The sequence below is a fragment of the Paralichthys olivaceus genome, chromosome 18, assembly GCF_024713975.1.
Source record: "Paralichthys olivaceus isolate ysfri-2021 chromosome 18, ASM2471397v2, whole genome shotgun sequence".
Taxonomy (NCBI): Eukaryota; Metazoa; Chordata; class Actinopteri; order Pleuronectiformes; family Paralichthyidae; genus Paralichthys; species Paralichthys olivaceus.
The window spans coordinates 20,451,921-20,473,439 of NC_091110.1; the positions used below are offsets into that span (position 1 = coordinate 20,451,921).

At 43.3% G+C, this 21,519-nt stretch overlaps 2 protein-coding genes across 5 annotated transcripts; one reads left to right on the top strand and one right to left on the bottom strand.

Annotated features, from left to right (window-relative positions):
* The first annotated feature begins 746 nt into the window (after positions 1 to 746).
* Positions 747 to 4,365, top strand: LOC138405456 (uncharacterized). The gene is made up of 4 exons (XM_069514139.1): positions 747 to 1,122; positions 2,032 to 2,086; positions 2,244 to 2,303; positions 2,722 to 4,365. Exons 1-4 carry the CDS (start codon positions 886 to 888, stop codon positions 3,120 to 3,122), a joined length of 753 nt encoding a protein of 250 aa, XP_069370240.1. The 5' UTR covers positions 747 to 885; the 3' UTR covers positions 3,123 to 4,365.
* Positions 4,366 to 7,279: 2,914 nt separating this feature from the next.
* On the bottom strand, positions 7,280 to 21,488 carry sh3glb2b (SH3-domain GRB2-like endophilin B2b). 4 transcript variants are annotated; one of them, XM_069513532.1, is made up of 13 exons: positions 21,283 to 21,486; positions 18,836 to 18,977; positions 18,483 to 18,494; positions 16,717 to 16,845; positions 16,399 to 16,532; positions 16,119 to 16,211; positions 15,697 to 15,759; positions 14,929 to 14,991; positions 14,061 to 14,084; positions 13,894 to 13,983; positions 13,344 to 13,444; positions 10,951 to 11,158; positions 7,280 to 9,700 (listed from the first exon to the last, which is right to left on the bottom strand). In XM_069513532.1, exons 1-13 carry the CDS (start codon positions 21,343 to 21,345, stop codon positions 9,593 to 9,595), a joined length of 1,230 nt encoding a protein of 409 aa, XP_069369633.1. In that variant the 5' UTR covers positions 21,346 to 21,486; the 3' UTR covers positions 7,280 to 9,592. The 4 variants fall into 4 exon arrangements, with proteins under 4 accessions (XP_069369633.1, XP_069369634.1, XP_069369635.1 ...); XM_069513533.1 differs by lacking the exon at positions 18,483 to 18,494 and having other exon boundaries at positions 21,283 to 21,488; XM_069513534.1 differs by lacking the exon at positions 14,929 to 14,991 and having other exon boundaries at positions 21,283 to 21,482.
* Positions 21,489 to 21,519: the final 31 nt, after the last annotated feature.

Below are 21,519 nucleotides of genomic sequence, written 5' to 3' on the forward strand. Positions count from 1 at the left end.
TTTCATGCAGCTCTGCTCGTCTGTCAGGTGACAGGGAGAGATAACTACTAGATAAAAATGTAGTGTAACCCTCAAAACTGTGACCTAATGCCCTATCATACATTCAGGCTTTCTCCAAACTCCTCAGGGCCTCGAACCCAAAGATACATTTCTTTTATGGGGAGGACAACACATAGCATTTCAGACACAGACACTTTCTAAATGCCACATCCCATCAAAACCACTGAGCAGATTCAAACAACCTCAGTAGAAGGACGTGGGTTGAGTCAGAGGTTCTTTTTTTTTAAATGTGGTTTTTAACATTTTCGGTTCATCATTGATTCTTGGATCCTGGTGAAACACCCTTTCGAGGAATGACTTCTGTAATTGGGTGCAGTTCTAATGAATGACATCTGTGTTTTATGATGATAAGTCTCTTTGTTTACAGCTTGTTGCTATGAGGTGGCAAAAAAAAAACCTCCAAACAAATCTCTGTCTCTGATCTTCTTGATCTGTCCACAAAGTCCTCACTAACTCAACACTCTGTATATTTCCTACAAGGTAGAAATGGAGCAGAGATCTCCAGACAAATGTTTGGACGAATTGATTGTGTTTTGATGGTCTGGGCTTTTTTATGACATCAGATCTATTTTTTGCTCAGTGATTGGAATGTAATGATAATGCAAAAGAGGCGTTTCCCACATGCACATGATTCGGTGACAAACCCAGTCAGTGCTCCTCCTCCTCCTCTCTCCACACACACAGTCAGATGAGGCAACTCCTCAGAGAATTCGAGGTGTAGGCGGCTGCTGATATAAGACTGTGCATCTATCAATATGAAGAGGGAGTTCAGAAGCAGCCAGTTCACAGCTGCCTGGAGAGAAACCACACAGACCTGCTGCTGCCATGGGACAGAAACTGAAGGTGCTGCCAGCCGAGGCCTCCTGCGGGGAAGCGGTGATGGGTATTGGCTGGGATGAGCCCGTGGACATCCTCATCAAACACTGCCGGGACATGAAGCAGCAGGAGACGCGCCTCAGGCTCATCTCTCTGCTGCTGCTCCTCGGCTGTTCGGCATTTTACGTCTTCACCACCTGTGCTGAATTGAGGAAAAGAGAACATTCTGGAGTCAGTGAACAAAACGTGAGTTCCTGAACTTTTTCCTCTTGTGCAAAGTTTATCTGAGAGTTTTGGCTGCGACTGCTCGTAGGAGGGTGGGAATCCCCCTGAAGGACTGTTATGTAATATGATGGCGAGTAAATAGTATGTAAATATAAATAGTAAATTGTATATTCTTCGTATATATAAGTCTATATACACATATTTATACATGTGTACATGTTATTATTATTATATCATTACTACTACTATGATTATTATTATTATATATACTGTGTCTGCCATTATTACTATATACTGCTATTATATTGGTATAAGTACTATCTATATAAATATATATCATGTTATATTATATACTATATATATATATATATACACTGTACTATTTTTATATACTGTCTAACAATAACATTACCATTAACCCTAACCCTAACCCATATTGCCACTGCACGTTATCTTATCTACCTATTGTGTTCTATCTTGTGTTCCTGTTTTTATTCTTTCTACCTCAATATTTTATTTTATTCTATTGTTCTGTATTTTATTGTATTCAAATATACCGGCTGCTCTGACGACTTAATTTCCCTTCGGGGATGAATAAAGTAACCTGTCTCTCTATCTAAATGAACTGAGCAAAGTCAGAATATCTCCCTGAGCGGTGAAGCTGTGTACTTCCTCCGCCTGAAGAATCTCTGAGTGAACAGTCTGTGGCTCTTCAGCTGGATTCACCTGTTTGACAACATGATCTCATGCTGTTCTGCCTCGAATCAGATTCACCTTCACCTGTTGGCACTGATTCATGGTCTGAGTCAACACAACAGGAAAAATAAACTGTGAACTTGAATTGTTCTCCTGTTTATCTGATGCGTCGCTCGATGTTTAGAAAGCTGCACTTTATTATTTTATTATAAAAGTGTTCTGCTCTGTTTGTAGAGCTCAGGTGAGCAAAGGTCCCCCGAGCCCCATCAGGACAGACTGTGTACTGCAGGTACGCTCCTTCCTACTTCAGTAAAATCCATTGATTTAAGTATTTATATTGCATTTCATGTTATGTTGTGTGGTCATGTTTGTGCTGCATGACATAGATCAGGCTTTTTATTTCTCTGTGATTTAATGAGCTGCATTTTGAAACTGTCTCTGTTCAGTCTCATCTACAGATTCTGCTGAAAACAAGTCCCACGCTGCTCGACTCCACATTCGACTCAGTAAGTTTTCCACAGATGATGTGTTTCAGTGACACAGCTGCTTCAACGAAGCATCAAACTGTTTCACTGTCTGATAAAAGCGCGTTCTCGCTCTGAATGTCGTGGTCTCGTGTGAACTCATAAAACTGGCAGCAGTCGCTTGAGATTTCACAACCAGCGAGGGTGAATCATCATCACATGGACGTTCCTGTAGAAATCTGCATGACATGAAAGAACTGTGATGATTTACTGCAGATGACGATCACACTGCACCACTCACACATGAGAAGACCTGTGAGACGACTGCATCTGTACCGCTGTCACCAGATTATACACATTCAGCCACCAGGGGGCGATGGAGACGTCATCGTCAGCTGTTCGGTTGAAGCATGAAGCATCGAACATGTGAATGATTCTCTGTTTCTTCTGCGTCCTGCAGGGTCTGTATCTGAAGACAGCCGGACTGACGAGCAGCGCATCAAGTGGGACCTGCACTTTTCCTCAGATATTAAATACGACGAGGAGAAACGAGCCGTTGTGATTCCTAAGAGCGCCGTGTATTTCCTCTACATCAGGGTTTCCTTGATTTGTCCCAACATTAACAATACTGCATCGTTCAACAAGTTCATCATGCACCTGTCGTCCTGGAGCAAAGATTACATGAAGAACCCCGAGGTCTTGGACAGGTTCCGGGACGGGATCAGTTGTTCTCGGGAGGACTTCAGGAACGTGTTCGTGGGGGATCTGTTCGACCTGTCGGAGGGGGATCACGTGAGCGTGTTGATTAAATCTGGATACGAACTGATCGAAAAATTCACTTTCGGGGCGTATCTTGTGTAGAGGGTGTCTGTTCATTGGTTCAGGCTTTACGATGAATGTTTTAAAATGTTTTTTATTTTTTAAATACCTTTTGGTTATTTATCACCACTCATTGATAAGCTCCGATGCTTTACATTAACTCAAGGCTTAAAAATGACTGTGTTCAGGTTTGAACAGAACAATTGATGTTAAAGGTTCAGTGTGTAGAATTTAGTGACATCCAGAAGAGAAGTTGCAGCTTTAAAAGTATTTAAATATAAAGATCCATTCTATGGTAAAGAAAACTACAATTCATACAATTTAGATGAAACACACCAGTGAAAACATTATTTTATATTCTACTTCAGTCAGTAGATCCTCTCACCTTACACACTGGAGCTTTAACTAAAGTCTGTTCACATCCAGAGACAAACTTGTGTTTATCAGAGTTTAACCTTAACTCTGATCATTAATTCTGGTTAAACAAATGTGGGAAAAATGTGAAAATGATCTTAAAGCTGAACAATGAATAAATGTATCGCCAGAAGGCACCGAGTGACCACGAATATCAAATATAAGAATGATACAGAGATGTGTGTATATGGGGTCAGTCAGTTTCTTTTAGAACTCTGACATTCTTGAACAATGTTTTAGGATTTTCTTACTACTACTTTTTAATTAATTAAGGAATTTTGAATGTATTTTTCTGCATGAACAACCTAGATTTGATAAATGACAGTGAGGGAATCTTTTTAAATACACAGAAAAAGAAAAATGATTGTGTTAGATAAAAACAACTTCACACAGTATTACTACATATGTAATGTGTTTTTCAGGTTTGGTGAAGTGTAAAGTGAAAACTAAGGAATATTAAGATTATTTATGTCACAAAACATTTATGTTAGAATAAAATAATAATAATAGAATTAAATAATTTAAGCTTGAACTGCATTGGATAATTTTTAATGTTGTTGTTTTTCCACACTGGATTTCCTTCATCATTATTTAACTTGCTGGGTCACAAAGATGCTGTGGTTCAGGAGGTTGCGCGGGTCGTCCACTGATCATAATCCAGCTGGTTCGATCCCCGGTTCCTTCAGGCTGAATGTGAAAGACACTGAACTTGACACGGTCCCTGATGCCTGAGCTTCCAGTGTGTGAACGTGATTAAACACATCGTTAAGTGCTGGTCATTTGTAAAATGTGTTTAAGAACAACTTCATGTTGATTTTGAATTTACCTCCTTTGTTTAATGTGCATTTATTAAACCTCTTCCTGAAGTAAACTCTTGTTTGATTTCCCTGCATCAGTGAAAACCAACAGCTGAAGTCTGAATTCAAAAACTCAATTAAAGACATCATAAGTAGGGACGCACCGATACCACTCTTTTTCAGTACAAGTACAATTTGGGTCCGTGCAGATACTGACGACCGATATGAGTATTAATACCATAACATATTTTATTTTGATCAGATGTTCAAATACACAACCTGATGCTGTCGATGACATGTGAACCATGTGGGGACCTGGTCTCTGTGAACCATGTGGGGACCTGGTCTCTGTGAACCATGTGTGGTCCCCCGGCCAATAGGAGCCGAGAAGGCGTTATTTGAAAGTGAATGTTCTGTTCAGCTGATCACTTCCTTTTTATGCATCTAACTTCTTTCTTTAACCTGGAACACACAACTCCACACTCACACACACACACACACACACATCTGTATATAGTGAGTCCACCTTTTGTTAGTTTGTGTGTTTTGGATCTTTTTCTTTTTCACGTCTTCATGAATGTTCAACCTCTTCACTGTCAGGAACTCGTGTCCTTCAACTGAGCCAGATATTGATGTGCTCATTTTGTTTTAGTTATTTATTTAAATATTAATCAGAGTTCCAGGTTTGTAGTCAGTCATTTCACGAGACTTATTCAATCATTCGTCTCGTTTCCCTTCCTGTGAAGGGTGGTGTGTATTATTTCATATTCATATTTTGGATATTAAATATTTCCCTGACAGCACACCCTTTAATGGCGCCGCGTTTAATGAGAGTACATAATCACAACAACATTCTCCTTTGTCTGAACTTGGCACTGACACACATTTCACTTAATGAAACCTGAAAACACAGTGACACAACAAACCACTCCCGAATGTGCAGAACAGACGAGCACCGAGACGTTTCTGGAAAAGTGAGTGGCACATTGTTTCTGATGAACAGACGCTTATCTGCACGATCAGCTGGGAGCCTCTCTCTGGGAACCCCCAGTGCTGCTGTGGTTTTCTTCTTGAGACGTTCTCCGAGGTGTGTCTCCAACTGAAAAGCATCAACATCACAGAATGTGAGTCAGTTCTGTTAGAAGCAACACTGCGTGACCTTTACTGAGCAACAGCGCCCCCTGCAGCCAGTGGTGATTCATAGGTTAAACGTGACTGTGGCCTGAATCATGCTGGAGGTCAGAATGTCAGATGACGACGTCTCTGTTGTTTTGAGCTGAAACATCTTTAAAAACATTTAGTTAAAGCTCCAGTGTTTGAGATTCAGGTGAAAGAGAACTGCTGTCGGAAACGTAACGTAGAAGAATCCTCACGATGTTTTTAGTTTTATTCTCAGTACCTGTACTCTGTACAATGACAATAAAGTTGAATCTAATCTAATCTAAAGTTTGTTTCATCTAAATGGTTTGAATTGTAGTTTTCTTTACCCCAGAAAAGGCTTTATACTGAAATACTTTATACTGAAATACTTTATATTGAAATACTTTATACTGAAATACTTTATATTTAAATACTTTATATTTAAATACTTTATATTTACATGGAGGGGACCCTCTCTACGGAGGCCGCCATGTTTTTTACATGAGTCCAGACTGAACAAACTAAAACCTTTTGAGTTTTTATGACGACTGAAGCTGCCACAGGTTCTTCTTCATGTTTGGAAGGAGAGGGGGAGGGGAGGGGTGTTCAGCTGCAACATGACACTTCACCACTAGATGTCACTAAATTCTACACACTGAACCTTGAACGTCTACTTTGGTTTTTAGTCTGGTTCATGTCAGATCTGCTAACATGGAGGAGGAAGGGTTAATACTGCAGCCATAGAGCTGACATGGTTTAACCTGAGGAAGATGACATGTGATCATGTGACGGTGAATGACTTCACTGTGCACAGGGGAGGGTGGGGGGGGGGGGTGAATAAACGCGAACGATAATAAACGCTGGTGAAACTCACCACACCCGAGCACTGGAGCAACTCCTCCAGGAGACACGGTGTGAATCACAGAGGTTTTACTCACCGGCCTCCAGGATCCACTGCTCAGAATAAATGTGATGACATCATCTAAACATGTTCAGTTACTACAGCGAAGTTACAAAGTGATTCACAAATAAAAAGTCAAAAGTCTCAGCATGAAAATAATAAAAAACTGAAATAGGTCAAAGCTGTGAACGCTGTTAGATAAAAGCTTTGATTCACAGGAAGTTACTGACTCTGTTCTCGTGTTGCTCCGGAGTCTTTGTCCAAAATTACAAACTCATGTTCAAACCAAGCAGTGAAATTAAATCACAGTGAATTTTACTGTCGAAGGTGTGAACAGGATCCTCAGATACAGATGTGGACCACTTCAGGTGACGATGCCTGATGATGCGTGATGGTGTGAATCTGAAGTTTTGATATATTGAATTGAATATTTCAGGTTTTTCAGTTGTTTAAAGTTTGAGTCGATCAAATGGTGTTTTATTTTGAAAATCATTTGTGTCTTTTCTGATTGAAACATCCTGTTTTTCCTGCTCCTGTGATTGGCTGCTCAGCCCTGATGTGTTTCACCTGTTCCCTCACCTCCACCTCTCTGGTGTCTCCGAGCTCCTCAGTCTCCAGTTTGATGTTTCCTCTGCGTCCTCTGGTTCTGTTCCTGAGTTTCTTCAGGTTTTGTGTTCGGATCCTGTAAGTTTGTCTTCACACTAACTGTTGTTTTCTGTCGTCTGCACTTCGGTCCTGTAATATTCACGACGTGAAAGCAAAGATGTTTCCCTCAGGAGGGGGGGGGGCACCAAACACTACTATGATAATAATATGAATAAGAAAACTGACTGGACTTTTAATCCTGTGGCCAGAAACACGAACCAAAATAATAAAGTTGTTTCTATTGAAACTAAGTAAAAAAGTAACCGTGTTGATTAGTGACATTCAAGAAACACACAATCACATGACTGTCACACACGTGCATGTTTATTGTACATCGAACCAGAGCCCATCAGTCAGAGGAAAACACAGATGTGACCAATGTTCACTCATTGCAACAACACACTAAATTCTAAATATGAAAATAACCCAAAACACAGCTCTTCAAAATAAATCCTGAATTTATGTACACACAGTAAATAAATATGTTCTTCAGTCAGCTTTAACTTCCACTGCTGCTTCTAACTTTTACAGCCGCCTCTCATGAACCTGATTTCACAGTTTCATCAGTTCACACTGGAAAGTAAAAAGTTAGTCCTGAGGGTGGCATGGGAGGAAATAAGTAGTTTACTCTGCAAATTGAATTCTGACGGTTTTTCCTGACATAGCAGAGGTAGTGGCCATCGAGGAAAAGTCAGCGAGGCACAAAACATCTGGATCATCCTCTGGGAACCAGGAATATCTTTGCTAGCTATGACCCCACTGCGTAAAGTCAAGGTCCAACAAATTTGAAATGACTCATAATTAATTCCAATGTGTTTGAATGAGGAGTTTTTAAATTGTAGAACCTGAAACACTGATCGTTCACTCAGGAAGACGACGTAACATCCCTGACTTACTGTGTCTAATTCAAACCTATTGAAGAGTTCAGAGTATCTGTTTAAGATCTTCATGTTGACGACAGAATAAAAAGGGAGACTTCTACTGTGAAGTGTCCTTGAGGTTCCCTTCATACACACAACACACAGCTCTGACTCACACTTATTGCACTGATGAGGTTAGTTTCACATTTAGGATCGAACCAAACAACCTTTCTCTGGGATAATGAGTAATTTCTCGGATGTTGTCATCCATGCACGTAAACTCAGGACGTCCACAGACACATGTGGAGTCAGGTCGAGCTGTGAGTCACACTCAGAGAGCTGGTGTGTTGAGGTATGATTAAGAGCAGAGCTACCACACACTGATAATGATCTTCTCTTAGACTGAGGCCTCTTAGAAAGAAATGTTTGATTCAAGGCTGAATTCACAGGACCACGTTTTAGTTATTAAACTCATCAGTCACATGACTCGACCACCAGCGGTGAACACAAAGCGTCGCTAACACTTCCTGTCAGGAACAGTTCCACCTCGTTGTCGCTCAGAGAAAAGAAATCCCTGACTTTTCACCATCACTGATCCTCATCTGGTGACAACCACGAGATGGTTTCGGTCTTTAGGGTCAAACTGTTCTGACTGCTCGTGCTTTTTGCTCCACAGATCATTGAGCCACGTCAGCGTCTTCCTGGATCTCAGCGATCACTTTGGTGAGTAAAGCGTTGTCAGAGCAGACAGGAAAGACAAAGGGAAAGACCCTGAACGCCTCACGGAAGCTTTGTGACTTAAAACAAGAAGTACAAACAACCAACACCGGAGGTACAGAGGTGATGAACCGGCTGCAGCTGCTCTCAGATACAGAAACTGTAGAACGAGACGTAAAGTGAAGATTGATGGTTTTAAAGTTGGTGATCGTGGTTGAGATATGTCCCTTTGAATAGGTTACACTATATTGCCAAAAGTATTGGGTCACCTGCCTTGACTCGCATATGAACTTAAGTGACATCCTGTTCTCGAACCAGAGTTTAATATGACGTCGGTCCACTGGACGTTGCACCGGATCTCCGCTCTAATTCATCCCAAAGGTGTTCTATCGGGTTGAGGTCAGGCCTCTGTGCAGGACAGTCAAGTTCATCCACACTCAAGTCTCTCATCCATGTCAGAGTTCAGTCCCCAAACTGAACTCACTTTGGGAAATATAGAGTAATATATTTCCAAAAGTACTGACTCACTCACCCGTTCGGACACTCCTAAACCTCGTGCAATCCTCCCAGAGGAGTTGAAGCTGTTATAACTTCACCCTTAAGTTCATATGCGAGTCAAGGCAGGTGACCCAAGACTTTTGGCAATATAGTGTAAATCTTTTGCCAAGTCTGTGAGATGAGGAATTTCAGGTTGAGGGTAAAATCATCCGAACTGCAACAAGTGTGTAGCTGTGTGTGTGTGTGTGTGTGTGTGTGTGTGTGTGTCTGTGTGTGTGTGTGTGTGTGTGTGTAGCTGTAACCGTGGCAACATCCGCCTCCGTACAAACAAGAGTGATGAGAGGACGCTTCAAACTACCAGTCACACTGAGACGCAATGATGCAACTTCAATCATTCACAAGTTTATGGAAACGCCACTGACAGGTTTGCATATGTGTTTCAGAATTCAACCAATCAAACACACGTGTGTGTGTGAGTGTGTGTGTGTGTGTGTGTGTGCGTGCGTGCGTGCGTGCGTGTGTGTGCGTGCGTGTGGTCCATTAGCTCAGCAGTTCGAGGTAGGTGACCGGGACTTTGCCCTTCTCGTTCCCCCGTTCTCCAATCAACCAATCAGGGTCCATTCCTGGAACGGTGTAAACGGTAATGAGCTAGAGAAGCAAACAGAAAACAAGGAGGATGTTTTTAGAGACGTTTGATGGTGACGTGGTGAGGTCATTCTGGTCGGTCCTCACTTTTTCAAGGGGCTGCTGGTTCGAATGAGGTTGCAGTTAGGGTTAATGTAGGAAACGCATCACGTCAGAATTAGCAGGTAAACGTGTGTAAACTTGTCTAAATGCACTAAAACTGCTGACTGACTCTTTTCCCACGTCCAGAAGGAGTTTAGCTTTTAGTTTGTTTCCAGTTGCTTCACAAATGTTCCTAAAGCTGAGGAGCTCTTCCACCTCAGTGCAGTGGCTCCTCCTCTTCCCGTGATCGTTGTCATTACCAGATCTGCAGTCGGGGCGGTTGCGTTAGCTCACCTGATTATTGCACAACCTTTCTCGACTGTAACGTTTCCTCCATCGTCTCTGTTCTGAATCGAAACCTCTGCTGCTCAGCTTCGTGTGTCATTTACCTGAGAATCTAAACTGATCAGCCTCTTCACTGAGGCTCCTCCCACTTTGATAAACCTGCACATTAACATGGTGCAGATAAAATTCAAATTCAAATCGAAACTGTGAGGACGTTCAAATCTTTAACGCTGTTTCTTTACTCTGGTGCATTTGGTGACAAAGCCATGGCTGCGTTCAGCTCAGATCAAACGTGGCAAAGCGCTGATTGAAGTCTAAGCGTCGGTGCTGTGACACTGTTGTGACACACACGTGTTGTATCGACGACAGCTGAGGAGGTGATACTTGTCGTCGTTGAAGAAATATCAGAGGTAGACGACACGAGTTTAAATACGTGTTTTATATACACTTGACGTTACAGCCTGAAAGAGACAGGAGCTAAAACCAAGTGTTAGAGACAGAGGCTGAAGAGAGGAGCTGCAGCGAGGGACAGTCTGTGATTCTGAACATCAGAGCATGAAAACATTTTACAGTCAACATCAAAATGTCCCAGTGGATTTTGTCTCTAATCTCTTTAAGGAAGTTGGACAAAGAAGAGTTTCAGACCGTGTGGACAGGAGGAATAATGTTTATGACGAATGACTGAGTGTAAGTAACAATGAAGAAGTGATGCATGCTGGGAAAGGCCCTGTGAGACTGATTAACAGTTTTCATGTTTGAAACAGGAAACATTTGATGTGTGCAAGTGAGTTTTCATTCAAAGTAGCCCTGACACATGAATGTATTCCTCCTGGTGGATGAGTCACATGGTTTAAGGATGTTAGTGTAGTGAATCAGTCGTACTGCACCTCGTCAGCCAAGAGGGAAAGCTCGCTGACACCATGGGCGTCATAGTCGTACAGGACCTTGGCCTTTCTGGCTCCTGTGACGGGGAAACTACTCTGCTCCACAGGCAGCGTGTCGACCACTTTCTGTCTCGCCAACGAGGACGCCGTTGTGCCCGGAGACTCAGACAGGAAAGCGGAGGGGTGGGGGGTTCCGACAGCATTAGTAACTCTGGAAGATATTATTAGACAAATAAAGGAGACGTAACAGAAAGTTTGAGACAGTTTCTGCGTCTGAATCATGTTCTGCACTCTCACATGATCCAGCTGAAAAAAGGTTTCACTTTTTACTGAAGAGAACACATTTAAATTTAAGAGAGAAAGTATTATTAGAAAATGAGTCAGAGGTTTCTGGTGATGCATCAAAGTGCGTCAATGTCAACACACACACACACACACACACACACACACACACACACACACACACACACTCCACATCTGCATCAGTTTAAAAAAACAACCAAGTTCATTTCGCTGTCAGCCAATCACATTCTACACAATAAATATTTACACACACACACAAACAAACACACAGACAGACAGACACACCCCCACACACACAAACACACACAAACACACACAGACAGACACACACACACACACAGACCCACACACGTAAAACGTCCTTCCTGTAGTTTAAAGGTGACTCCCAGTTGTAATACATCATGTGCAGTGTTCTTGATAAATGTACGACTGAACGATTGTGAGTTTAGGTGTTTTTCATTCCTTTCTTTTTAGCAGGGGTGTGAAATTCTGGCCCACGGCCAAATTTGGCCTGCAGCGCTATTATATTTGGCACGCGAGACCAAATACCGAATGACTACTAGATCCCATAAACACACTCTCCCATGTTAGTCACAGCGCTACCCCTCCCTGGACAGGTGGCAGGAGGAACATATGTTTACATGTAAAAGACAGATCTGTTTGTCTTGTATGTGGAGTCAACGTGGCCATAACTAAGAAGTACAACATTAGACGACACGACGAAACGAAACACCACGACAAGTCCAAGGACCTGGACATGACTCAAAAACGCCAGAAAGTAGAGGAGATGAAAAAAAGTTTGGTTTCACAACAGACTCTGTTCAAAAAAGCCATATCACAAAGTGAGCTGCTATAGTTTTATTGTGGCAGCAGAGATCGACAATCAGCCCGGCCCTTTGATGAGGGAGAGTTTGTGAAAAAGTGCATGATAAAAGTTTGTGATCTCGTGAGCCCAGAGAAGAACAAGCATTTCTAAATGTGAGCCTGAGCAGAAACACATGAGCTGATCGCTCATGTGATCTTGCCACCAGTTTATGACCAGCTGATGGGAAAGGGAAAAGATTGCGTTGCATTCTCCCTTGCTGTGGACGAGAGCAGCGACACATCTGATACTGCCCAGCGGTCAGTCTACATCCGTGGAGTGGACTCACACCTGTGTGTTACGGAGGAACCTTTGGGATTAACATCAATGCATGGCACAACCACAGGACAGGAAATCTTTGACGAGGTTTACAAATGTGTAACTGAAATGAAGCTGCCGTTGGAGAAACTCGTGGGATTAATGACAGATGGTGCGCCAGCGATGTGCGGTCAAAAAAGTTAACAAGCTAACTGTTGATCACTGCATCATACATCAAGAATCGCTGTGTGGCAAAGCCCTAAAGATGGAACACGTTATGACCACAGTAACACGAGTAGTTAACTTTATAAGAGCCAAATGTCTGAATCACTGCCAGTTCAAGTCTTTTCTGGTGGAGTGCGGTAATTAGTTCCAGCTGCATGAGGAAATATGTCATTTTCTGGAAAGCAAAGGGGAAGACACAGCCGAGCTCCGGGAGCAGAGGCTTCGTCGTCACGAGTCTGAACTGCTCAGTCATCCGTTTGCAGCTGATTGAACTCCAGTGTAGTGACACGCTGAAGTCAAAGAATGATGCTGTGGGCGCTGCACAGTTTCCACATTTCATCCCTGACACAATGCCTCAGCTCCGCACCCAAGCTGCGATTTTTATTTAAATTTTAATTAAGAAATGAATGCCACTGATGTGTTTTCTTATTTGAAATTCGATTTTGCACGTGTGCAATATTTAGCTTTATATATAATATATATATATTCAATGTTTGAGCCAAACTTGTTTGGGTCCATATGAAAAGGTTCATTGTTATTGGCCCGCGACTTTGTCCAGGTTTTAAATGTTGGCCCACTGTGTATTTGAGTTCGACACCCCTGCTCTATAGCATAGTGCATTTTTATTTGTGACTTTTTTCTTACAGACCTTTTATCTATTTATTTTCACTTTTTTACCTGCACTGAAAAGACTGCACCTTCATTTCGTTGTACAATGACAATAAAGATTTCTGACTGTGACTCTCACCTGTGGAGCTCCCTCTGCAGGTCCTGCATGTGGTGGTGACACTGAGCGTAGTACGTCGCCTGAGCCTCCGCAAAATCCTGCAAACACCTCTGGTGGTTGAGCTGAGGAGAGGAAAGAAAGGAGACGTGTTCTGCTCGTGGTACATTTGGTTTTTAGTTCAGCATCAGACTGCATCTGCTGATCAGATGCTTTTAACATTTAACTGATTGCTCAGAGAAAACAATCAGACAAGAGGACAGATATTTATGAGAGAGTGACTTGGTGCAGATGTAAGAATCAGGATCTGGTGAATGTTATCGTGGCTTCATGAGGAGAATGTGTTTAGGTTGTAATGAGTCTTTCTGTAAAAGTGAATGATTTTTACTGATCGACTGAACCTCTTTCAAATGATCTGTGTCATCATCTCTATGCTGTAATAGTCTATTCATAATAAACAGGATTAGCTGCAGTTTTTACACAAACACCGTGATTCAAGTTTTCGTTTCCTCTACATCATGACTCGCCAGAGACGAAGCGGCTGACTCACTGAACTTCACATGAGTGGACTCACATGTGTGCTGCTGATGCCTTCCAGCAGCAGTCGAGTGACCTCAGCCTGACGGTCAAACTCGGTCTGAGCGACGCGCAGCTCGTGCTCTGCCTGCAGGAGGAAGTGAAGAACTTCAGAACTGGACTCAGATACAAACACACACAGTGAACACGAGTGACGACACTTACTTTATCCACCTCCTCGCTCAGCAGCTGAGAGACGCAGCAAGAGCAAAGCAAGAACACATTCGTTAAAACCACAGAAACATGAAGTGTTATTATAACTAAATAAGGGTCAGACAGTTCTGAGCTGCATCATTGAATCTGATTCTAATTCATTCGCTTTTAAAACCTTTTATTGTACAAAATATTTCTCCTGACATCACTAAATTCTTTCATTCTTAAATGTGATCTTTGAACTGCTTGCGTCTGTTTGGACAGTGATGTATGAAAAGCACTTTCTTATTATTTGTGTCCTCATTAAAAAGTCGGAGCCTGATTTGACCAAGCATACGGAGTAAATGTGTGTTTGTGTGCGACAGTGTGTGATGGCCACCGTCGCTGCTGAACCGTGGGACCTTTGCTCTACACTCTGCAGATGTTGACAGCTGCTGAAAGTTTGCTGTTGTGTGCCCCCTTGTGTTAAACTTGTGTTGTTGTTAGGAAGCGTCACTTTACTTCATAAATATTGGATATTTGCAGGTGAGATGTTTTATGGGTCTGACTATGTCCTGGATCATACCAGGTAACAATAAGTGTATAAAATCATGGTAAGTGGTGGAGACTATGAAGTGGAAAACGTTTACACAGAGCACACATTGATTGGATTAACAGGATAGTTGGGACTCAGTGGACGGTGACATGTGTCTCCTCTCTTTCCTTCAACTCGTCGGACAAATGATTCAATGTCAAAGTGTCCAGGACGATAGGAGGAAGTGTGGAGGAACAAAAACTACCAAAGGAACCCTGAATCACTGAGGAACGTTTCTACCACCACAGACAAACGGCTCTAAATAACATGCTTCTATTTCACTGCCGACATGTTAATCAACAGAACCTTCCTCTGCTCAGATGCAGCCGGATCCGTGGCCACGTCCCAGCTCTCCCAGCCGCTCTGCAGCTGATCCAGACACAGACACATGACACGTCTGTTTCCTGCTGTTTCTCACTCTGACATTTTACTGATGTTTTACTAGAGGCTGCAGAGAACACGTCAGGAACACGTCAGGAACACGTCAGGAATATGTCATGAACATGTCAGGAACACGTCAGGAACATGTCAGGAACATGTCAGGAACATGTCAGGAACACGTCAGGAACATGTCAGGAACACGTCAGGAACATGTCAGGAACACGTCAGGAACATGTCAGGAACACGTCAGGAACATGTCAGGGACACGTCAGGAACACGTCAGGAACACGTCAGGAACATGTCAGGAACACGTCATGAATATGTCAGGGACATGTCAGGAATACGTCAGGAACACGTCAGGAACACGTCAGGAACATGTCAGGAACATGTCAGGAACACGTCAGGAACATGTCAGGAACACGTCAGGAACATGTCAGGAATACGTCAGGAACACGTCAGGAACATGTCAGGAACACGTCAGGAACATGTCAGGAACATGTCAGGGACACGTCAGGAACACGTCAGGAACACGTCAGACTTCAGTTCAGGTCTGAAAGGACGTTATTGAATGCAGCTGATTTCAGTCACTTGATGAGTCTGAAGCAGTGAATTAAACTGTTTTTATATTTCTGAGGGAAAGTCACTGTCCAGTTTATCTGTTAGCAGCTTAGCTTAGCTTAGTTAGTCTCTTACCGCTGATGCACTGGCAGAGAGGACGTAGTTTCGAGGCCTCGTCTCCTGAAAATCTGGTGCAGCCTTTGAATAAGAGCAGGAACAGTGACTAACTTAGAATCATTCAAACAGAAAGACAAAGAGCAGAGAAGCTCAAAGACAAATGAAAGGACACAATTTAGATGATCTGATGTAAAGAGCTCTGAGGTGTGAAATCCAGATGAACAACATCCTGTCACCGCTCTGATGAGTTCTTGGTTCTGTTCAAGCGTTAATGGTCGTAAACCCCACCTACTCCATGTTAGCAGACGGGACATGAACCAGACTAAATGTCAAAGACGTTAAATAATGAGTTTGAAATGAATTAGTTATTTGATGATATAAGAAACGGGCTGAGACATGATTGAGACGACAGAACAAATCTGAGAAAAGATGAAACTCACTGCTGCTTTAGCTTCTGCCAGCTTCGCTTTTTTCAGACGAGCTTTGCAAATGTCGAGATCCAACCGTCGATTCTCCAGAAGCTTCCTCTCTTTCTGCACAAGACGAGAAGAATCGAGCGAGAAACAGACGAACAAACACTGTGACGTCCGTTTAACTTTGAATTTAAAGAGGGAACGACACAATCAGATATGAGATGCTGACAGCTGCTGAACATTTTGAAAACATTTTACAGTTCACGTCTGAAACGTCTTCAAGCATCATGGCGTCGCTCAGACTCACTGAAATCGTCCTCCAGTCTCCTTCCAGGAAGTTGCGTAGAGGAGTGAGGAAGGAGACGGCTGAGGTCTGGAGGAACTCACGCTCGGCTCCTCCCAGTTTCTTCTGGTACTCTCCGACAATGATCAGGGTGCTACCTACACACAAACACACAAATACAGTAAAATCTAGTGGCTGCATAACTTTATTGGTTTAGTACTTTATCTAAACAAGGTTACAAAGTACTACACAAGTGTGTGTGTGTGTGTGATAGTGTATGTGTCGCTGTGTGTGTTTGTGCGGAAGCAGTTCAGGGTGTGGTTCTGATGACCCTCCACTGACCGTACGGTGTCTCTGGACCAAACTCCTGAGCAGCGTCCAGCATGTGTTGTCCCAGCAGCTCAGCGTTGGTCGTCCTGGACGGAAGCTTCTTGTCCAGTTTGTCGTAGATGAACTCTTCGATTCGAGCACCTGAGCAGGTGAAACAAAGAAAACACAGCTCAGAGTCCTCCGTCAAAATCATTGACACAAAAATGTAAGAATGTTTGAATCGTGTTCAGTCGTATACTTGGTATGTTTTTACAATGTTCTTGTATGTGTTGCGTCATGTATGTTATACATTTAATACATTTATCTATCTATGTGTGTAAAAAACATAATTGCAGAAATGTCTTTGGAGTTTCCGGTGTCCCTGAAGGCATCAGTGTCTGGCAGGTACCTGAGTGTGTAACTCAACAGGTGTGTTTCTGCAGAGTCACTGAAACTCGAGCTCGTTCACGTCAGCTCGTGTTCTCCACGTGTTGATGCTGCACGACTCTGTTAACAACTGCTCGGGTTGTGTTTACATTGTTTTCTGATTTTTATATCTGGACTTTTGGTTCCTGAGCTTCTTTTTTCCTGTTTTAGTTTGAAGTTTTTTACCTCTTTACTAATTTACTTCCTGTTTGTTTTGTTTCCTGCTGCTGTGATTGGCTGCTCCGCCCTGATGCGTCTCACCTGAGTTTAATTATCTCTTCCTCTCGGTGTCACGGTTATGGTTTTATTTGGTCACGTTATGTATTTTTCTACGTTCCTCTCATGTTCCCTCCTGTGTTCCTCTCATGTTCCTCTCATGTTCCCTCCTGTGTTCCTCTCATGTTCCTCTCATGTTCCTCTCATGTTCCCTCCTGTGTTCCCCTCCTTGTCCCTCGCTATGTTCCCTCCTGTGTTACTCTCATGTTCCTGTCCTGTGTTCCTCTCATGTTCCTCTCATGTTCCCTCCTGTGTTCCTCTCATGTTCCCTCCTGTGTTCCTCTCATGTTCCCTCCTGTGTGCCTCTCCCGTGTTCATCCCTGTCTTGGTTATTGTATTTTGTTCTCGTTGATAAGTTTGTTCAGTGTTTCCTGTTTTATTTTGTAGTCCTTGCTCCCTGTGTGTTTTCCCCCTTTGACTTCCTGCCCTCATCAGGTTCACCTGTGTGTCTTGTGCCACCTGTCCCCAGTGACTCATTAGTTCAAGTGTGTATTTAAGTCTTTGTGTTCCCTCATGTGATGGTCGGTTCTGGTCGTGTCCTGTTCATGTGTCCCGTCCGCTCTCGTCACGTTTCCCCGTAAGTAGCTTCCTGTCCTTCCTTGTTCCACTCCTGTTTTTGAGTGCGACTTTTGTTTCTTGAAGATTTCTTTTGTTTACCTTTTTAAATAAAAGACACCTTTTGTTAAACCATATTTAGTTTTGGTCCTTCCCTTCTTTCCTACCACGTTCGTTCCCTCCCCACGCACCTCCGAACCTGACACTCGTCCCCATGTTGTGTTGCTGTTGATGGACATTTTATTGCAATAATTATTGATCTTGTTTTATTGCCAGGCCCCAACTTTTAAAGAATAATACTATAATAATAAATCAGTTAGGCTACAATATAAACACAAGACAATAATATAGAATATAACAGAATGTATACAGTGTAACAGGACTATAGAGATATTCTGTGTGTCGTGGCTGCCTGACATAATTAAAGCTATACGTCTGAGAGATGCAATATATAATGCATGACCAGCAGGGGGCAGTGTGTGGCCCTGTTTATTTACAGACAGTAAAGATTTATCAGGTGGGTTGAGCCCCCCCCCACTCACCTGTGTGATCAACTGAAGCAGGAAGAGACAAAGAGACAAAGAGACAAAGACAGCTGCTGAGCGACAACTTGGACAAAACACGGTTCACTGACGACAAGGAGAATATGTGAGGTCGGATTCTTGATCCAGTCAAACCATCATGGACACAAACATTAAAATACAAACACTTTACATGAAACCACAATATGTGTTCATTGTTATATAACTTATTCAACAGGAAGTGATGTCATCTGTTGGATCTGGGCCTATTCCCTCCAAACAGTAATAACACAACAACGTGTGGGTGTGTGGAGCTGGGGATCGAACCAGCGACCTGACGATGAGTGGACGACCCGCTCCCCCTCCCGACTTACTTGGGTTGGGCTGCAGCAGCACCTCAGTTTGCCTCAGGATCTTCTCGGTCCAGTTCTTGGTTCCGTCAGCTCGAGTGATGAGGTTCTCCAGGTGCTGGTCCAGCTCGGTTCTCTCAGCCTGACCCAGTTTCTCCTCAGTGAACTGCGTCAGAGTGAAGGAGGCGGAACCACAGGACGCGTCGTCACGTGATTAAATCCACACACGTGTCTTACACACCTTAGAAACATCTTTAAACACGTCAACATTTTAATGAGGATCTTTGTTTTTAGCCGTTTGAGCTTTTAACACAAACCTGGAAAACCTTGGTGAACCTGCCACTTTCCCCCCACGCCGTCATCGTGTCCTTTATTTTGGTTTAGAAGCAAAACTAACAACATTCCCATCAGCCTGTTATCTTCAGTGCTAAACAGCCATTGTTAGCATGCTAACATGCTACATTAAACATGGTAACACATGTTATACCTGCTTAGCATCTTGTTAGCATATTCACTGTTAGCATGTTGGGGTGCTAGCATTAGCATAAAGCCTCACAGAAGCTGTCAAGTCTTTATTGTTCTTGTATTGAACGGAATCCGCAGTCGACTCACTTACTTTAGGGAACAGATTACTTATTATTACTTAGGATTTTAAAAGCAAGCGCGTACTTTCACCCAATTAGAAAAGTTATTGTTACTTGAGTACACTTTGTCTATGTACTTTTACTCAGGTAAAACGTGAACGAGTACTTTCTCTACCACTACTGCTTAGTGTACAACGTAACCACGGAGCCTCGTCACTTCTAATAATAGTTAACGCTGGAAAACTCAAATTGTTGACTGAACATAAACATTTATGTCGAGTTCCAAAGGTTCAAGTTTTTGTGTCAAGTGAACTTTAGGATTTTATTTAATATTGACGAGTATTTGAGATTATTTAGGATGTGACTGTGGATTTAGAGGGAGTTTGAAACAGTGCTCTAGATATTATTATGTATATTATATAGATATTATAGATATTATATATATCTATATATCTATATATATCTATAATATCTATATACATGAGTCCATGCAGTGTGACCTGTCCTGGGGGGGGGGGTCACATGGTTAAAACACTTGATCACAGCATCAATAATAAATGGAGGATTAACATGACGTGCACATACACACGACACCTGTGTGTGTGTGTGTGTGTGTGTGTGTGTGTGTGTGTGTGTGTGTGTGTGTGTGTCTGTGTGTGTATGTGTGTCTCTGTGTGTGTGTGTCTCTGTGTGTGTGTGTGTGTGTGTGTCTGTGTGTGTGTGTCTGTGTCTCTCTGTGTGTGTGTCTCTGTGTGTGTGTGTGTCTCTGTGTGTGTCTCTGTGTGTGTGTCTCTGTGTCTCTGTGTGTGTGTGTGTGTCTCTGTGTGTGTGTCTCTGTGTGTGTCTCTGTGTGTGTGTGTGTGTGTCTCTCTGTGTGTGTGTGTCTCTGTGTGTGTGTGTCTCTCTGTGTCTGTGTCTCTGTGTGTGTGTGTCTCTGTGTGTGTGTCTCTGTGTCTCTCTGTGTGTGTGTCTCTGTGTGTGTGTCTCTATGTGTGTGTCTCTGTGTGTGTGTGTGTCTCTCTGTGTGTGTGTGTGTGTCTCTGTGTGTGTGTGTGTCTCTGTGTGTGTCTCTGTGTGTGTGTCTCTGTGTGTGTCTCTGTGTGTGTGTCTCTCTCTGTGTGTGTGTGTGTGTGTCTCTGTGTGTGTGTGTGTGTCTCTGTGTGTGTCTCTGTGTGTGTGTGTCTCTGTGTGTGTGTGTGTCTCTCTGTGTGTGTGTGTGTCTCTCTGTGTGTGTGTGTGTGTCTCTGTGTGTGTGTGTGTCTCTGTGTGTGTCTCTGTGTGTGTGTCTCTGTGTGTGTGTCTCTCTCTGTGTGTGTGTGTGTGTGTGTGTGTGTGTGTGTGTGTGTCTCTGTGTGTGTGTGTGTGTCTCTGTGTGTGTCTCTGTGTGTGTGTGTCTCTGTGTGTGTGTCTCTGTGTCTCTCTGTGTGTGTGTCTCTGTGTGTGTGTCTCTATGTGTGTGTCTCTGTGTGTGTGTGTGTCTCTCTGTGTGTGTGTGTGTGTGTCTCTGTGTGTGTGTGTGTCTCTGTGTGTGTCTCTGTGTGTGTGTCTCTCTCTGTGTGTGTGTGTGTGTGTCTCTGTGTGTGTGTGTGTGTCTCTGTGTGTGTGTGTGTCTCTCTGTGTCTCTCTGTGTGTCTCTCTCTCTCTGTGTGTGTGTGTCTCTGTATGTGTGTCTCTGTGTGTGTGTGTGTCTCTCTGTGTGTGTCTCTGTGTGTGTGTGTCTCTGTGTGTGTGTCTCTCTGTGTGTGTCTCTGTGTGTGTGTGTGTGTCTGTGGATTAGCGGCCTCAGCTCCGTGTCTTGCAGCCGGACACAGGAGCAGACTCGCCTAGTCTATGCGGCCATCACTGCTCCTCTCCCGGGTCTGCTCGCTGCGGGGACCGGGCTCTTACCTGCACGGCCCGGGTGAAGAAGACTCCAGCGTCCGAGGCCAGTTTCTTCACGTTGAAGTCCATGATGGAGGCTCGGTGCTCGGGCTCAGGATCAGTGTTTCCCCGCTGAGGAAAATCCTCCGATCAGCTGCGATGGTGCAGCCGTAAATACTGCCTCTTCACGGACACTCGGAAATTTCCCCTTCGCCCTGGCTTTAAAGAGCCCGCACCGAGTCACGACTCACCCCACCCCCCACC

Excerpts from the sequence above, each read along its gene's own strand:
- LOC138405456 (XM_069514139.1), top strand. The coding sequence starts at position 886 with ATGGGACAGAAACTGAAGGTGCTGCCAGCCGAGGCCTCCTGCGGGGAA. Across the intron at positions 2,087-2,243 it reads GGACAGACTGTGTACTGCAG|TCTCATCTACAGATTCTGCT; the intron begins GTACGCTCCTTC and ends GTCTCTGTTCAG. Across the intron at positions 2,304-2,721 it reads TCGACTCCACATTCGACTCA|GGTCTGTATCTGAAGACAGC; the intron begins GTAAGTTTTCCA and ends TGCGTCCTGCAG.
- sh3glb2b (XM_069513532.1), bottom strand. The coding sequence starts at position 21,345 with ATGGACTTCAACGTGAAGAAACTGGCCTCGGACGCTGGAGTCTTCTTC. Across the intron at positions 15,760-16,118 it reads TGGCAGAAGCTAAAGCAGCA|GCTGCACCAGATTTTCAGGA; the intron begins GTGAGTTTCATC and ends TCTTATTCAAAG. Across the intron at positions 14,992-15,696 it reads TCTCTGCCAGTGCATCAGCG|CTGCAGAGCGGCTGGGAGAG; the intron begins GTAAGAGACTAA and ends TGTCTGGATCAG.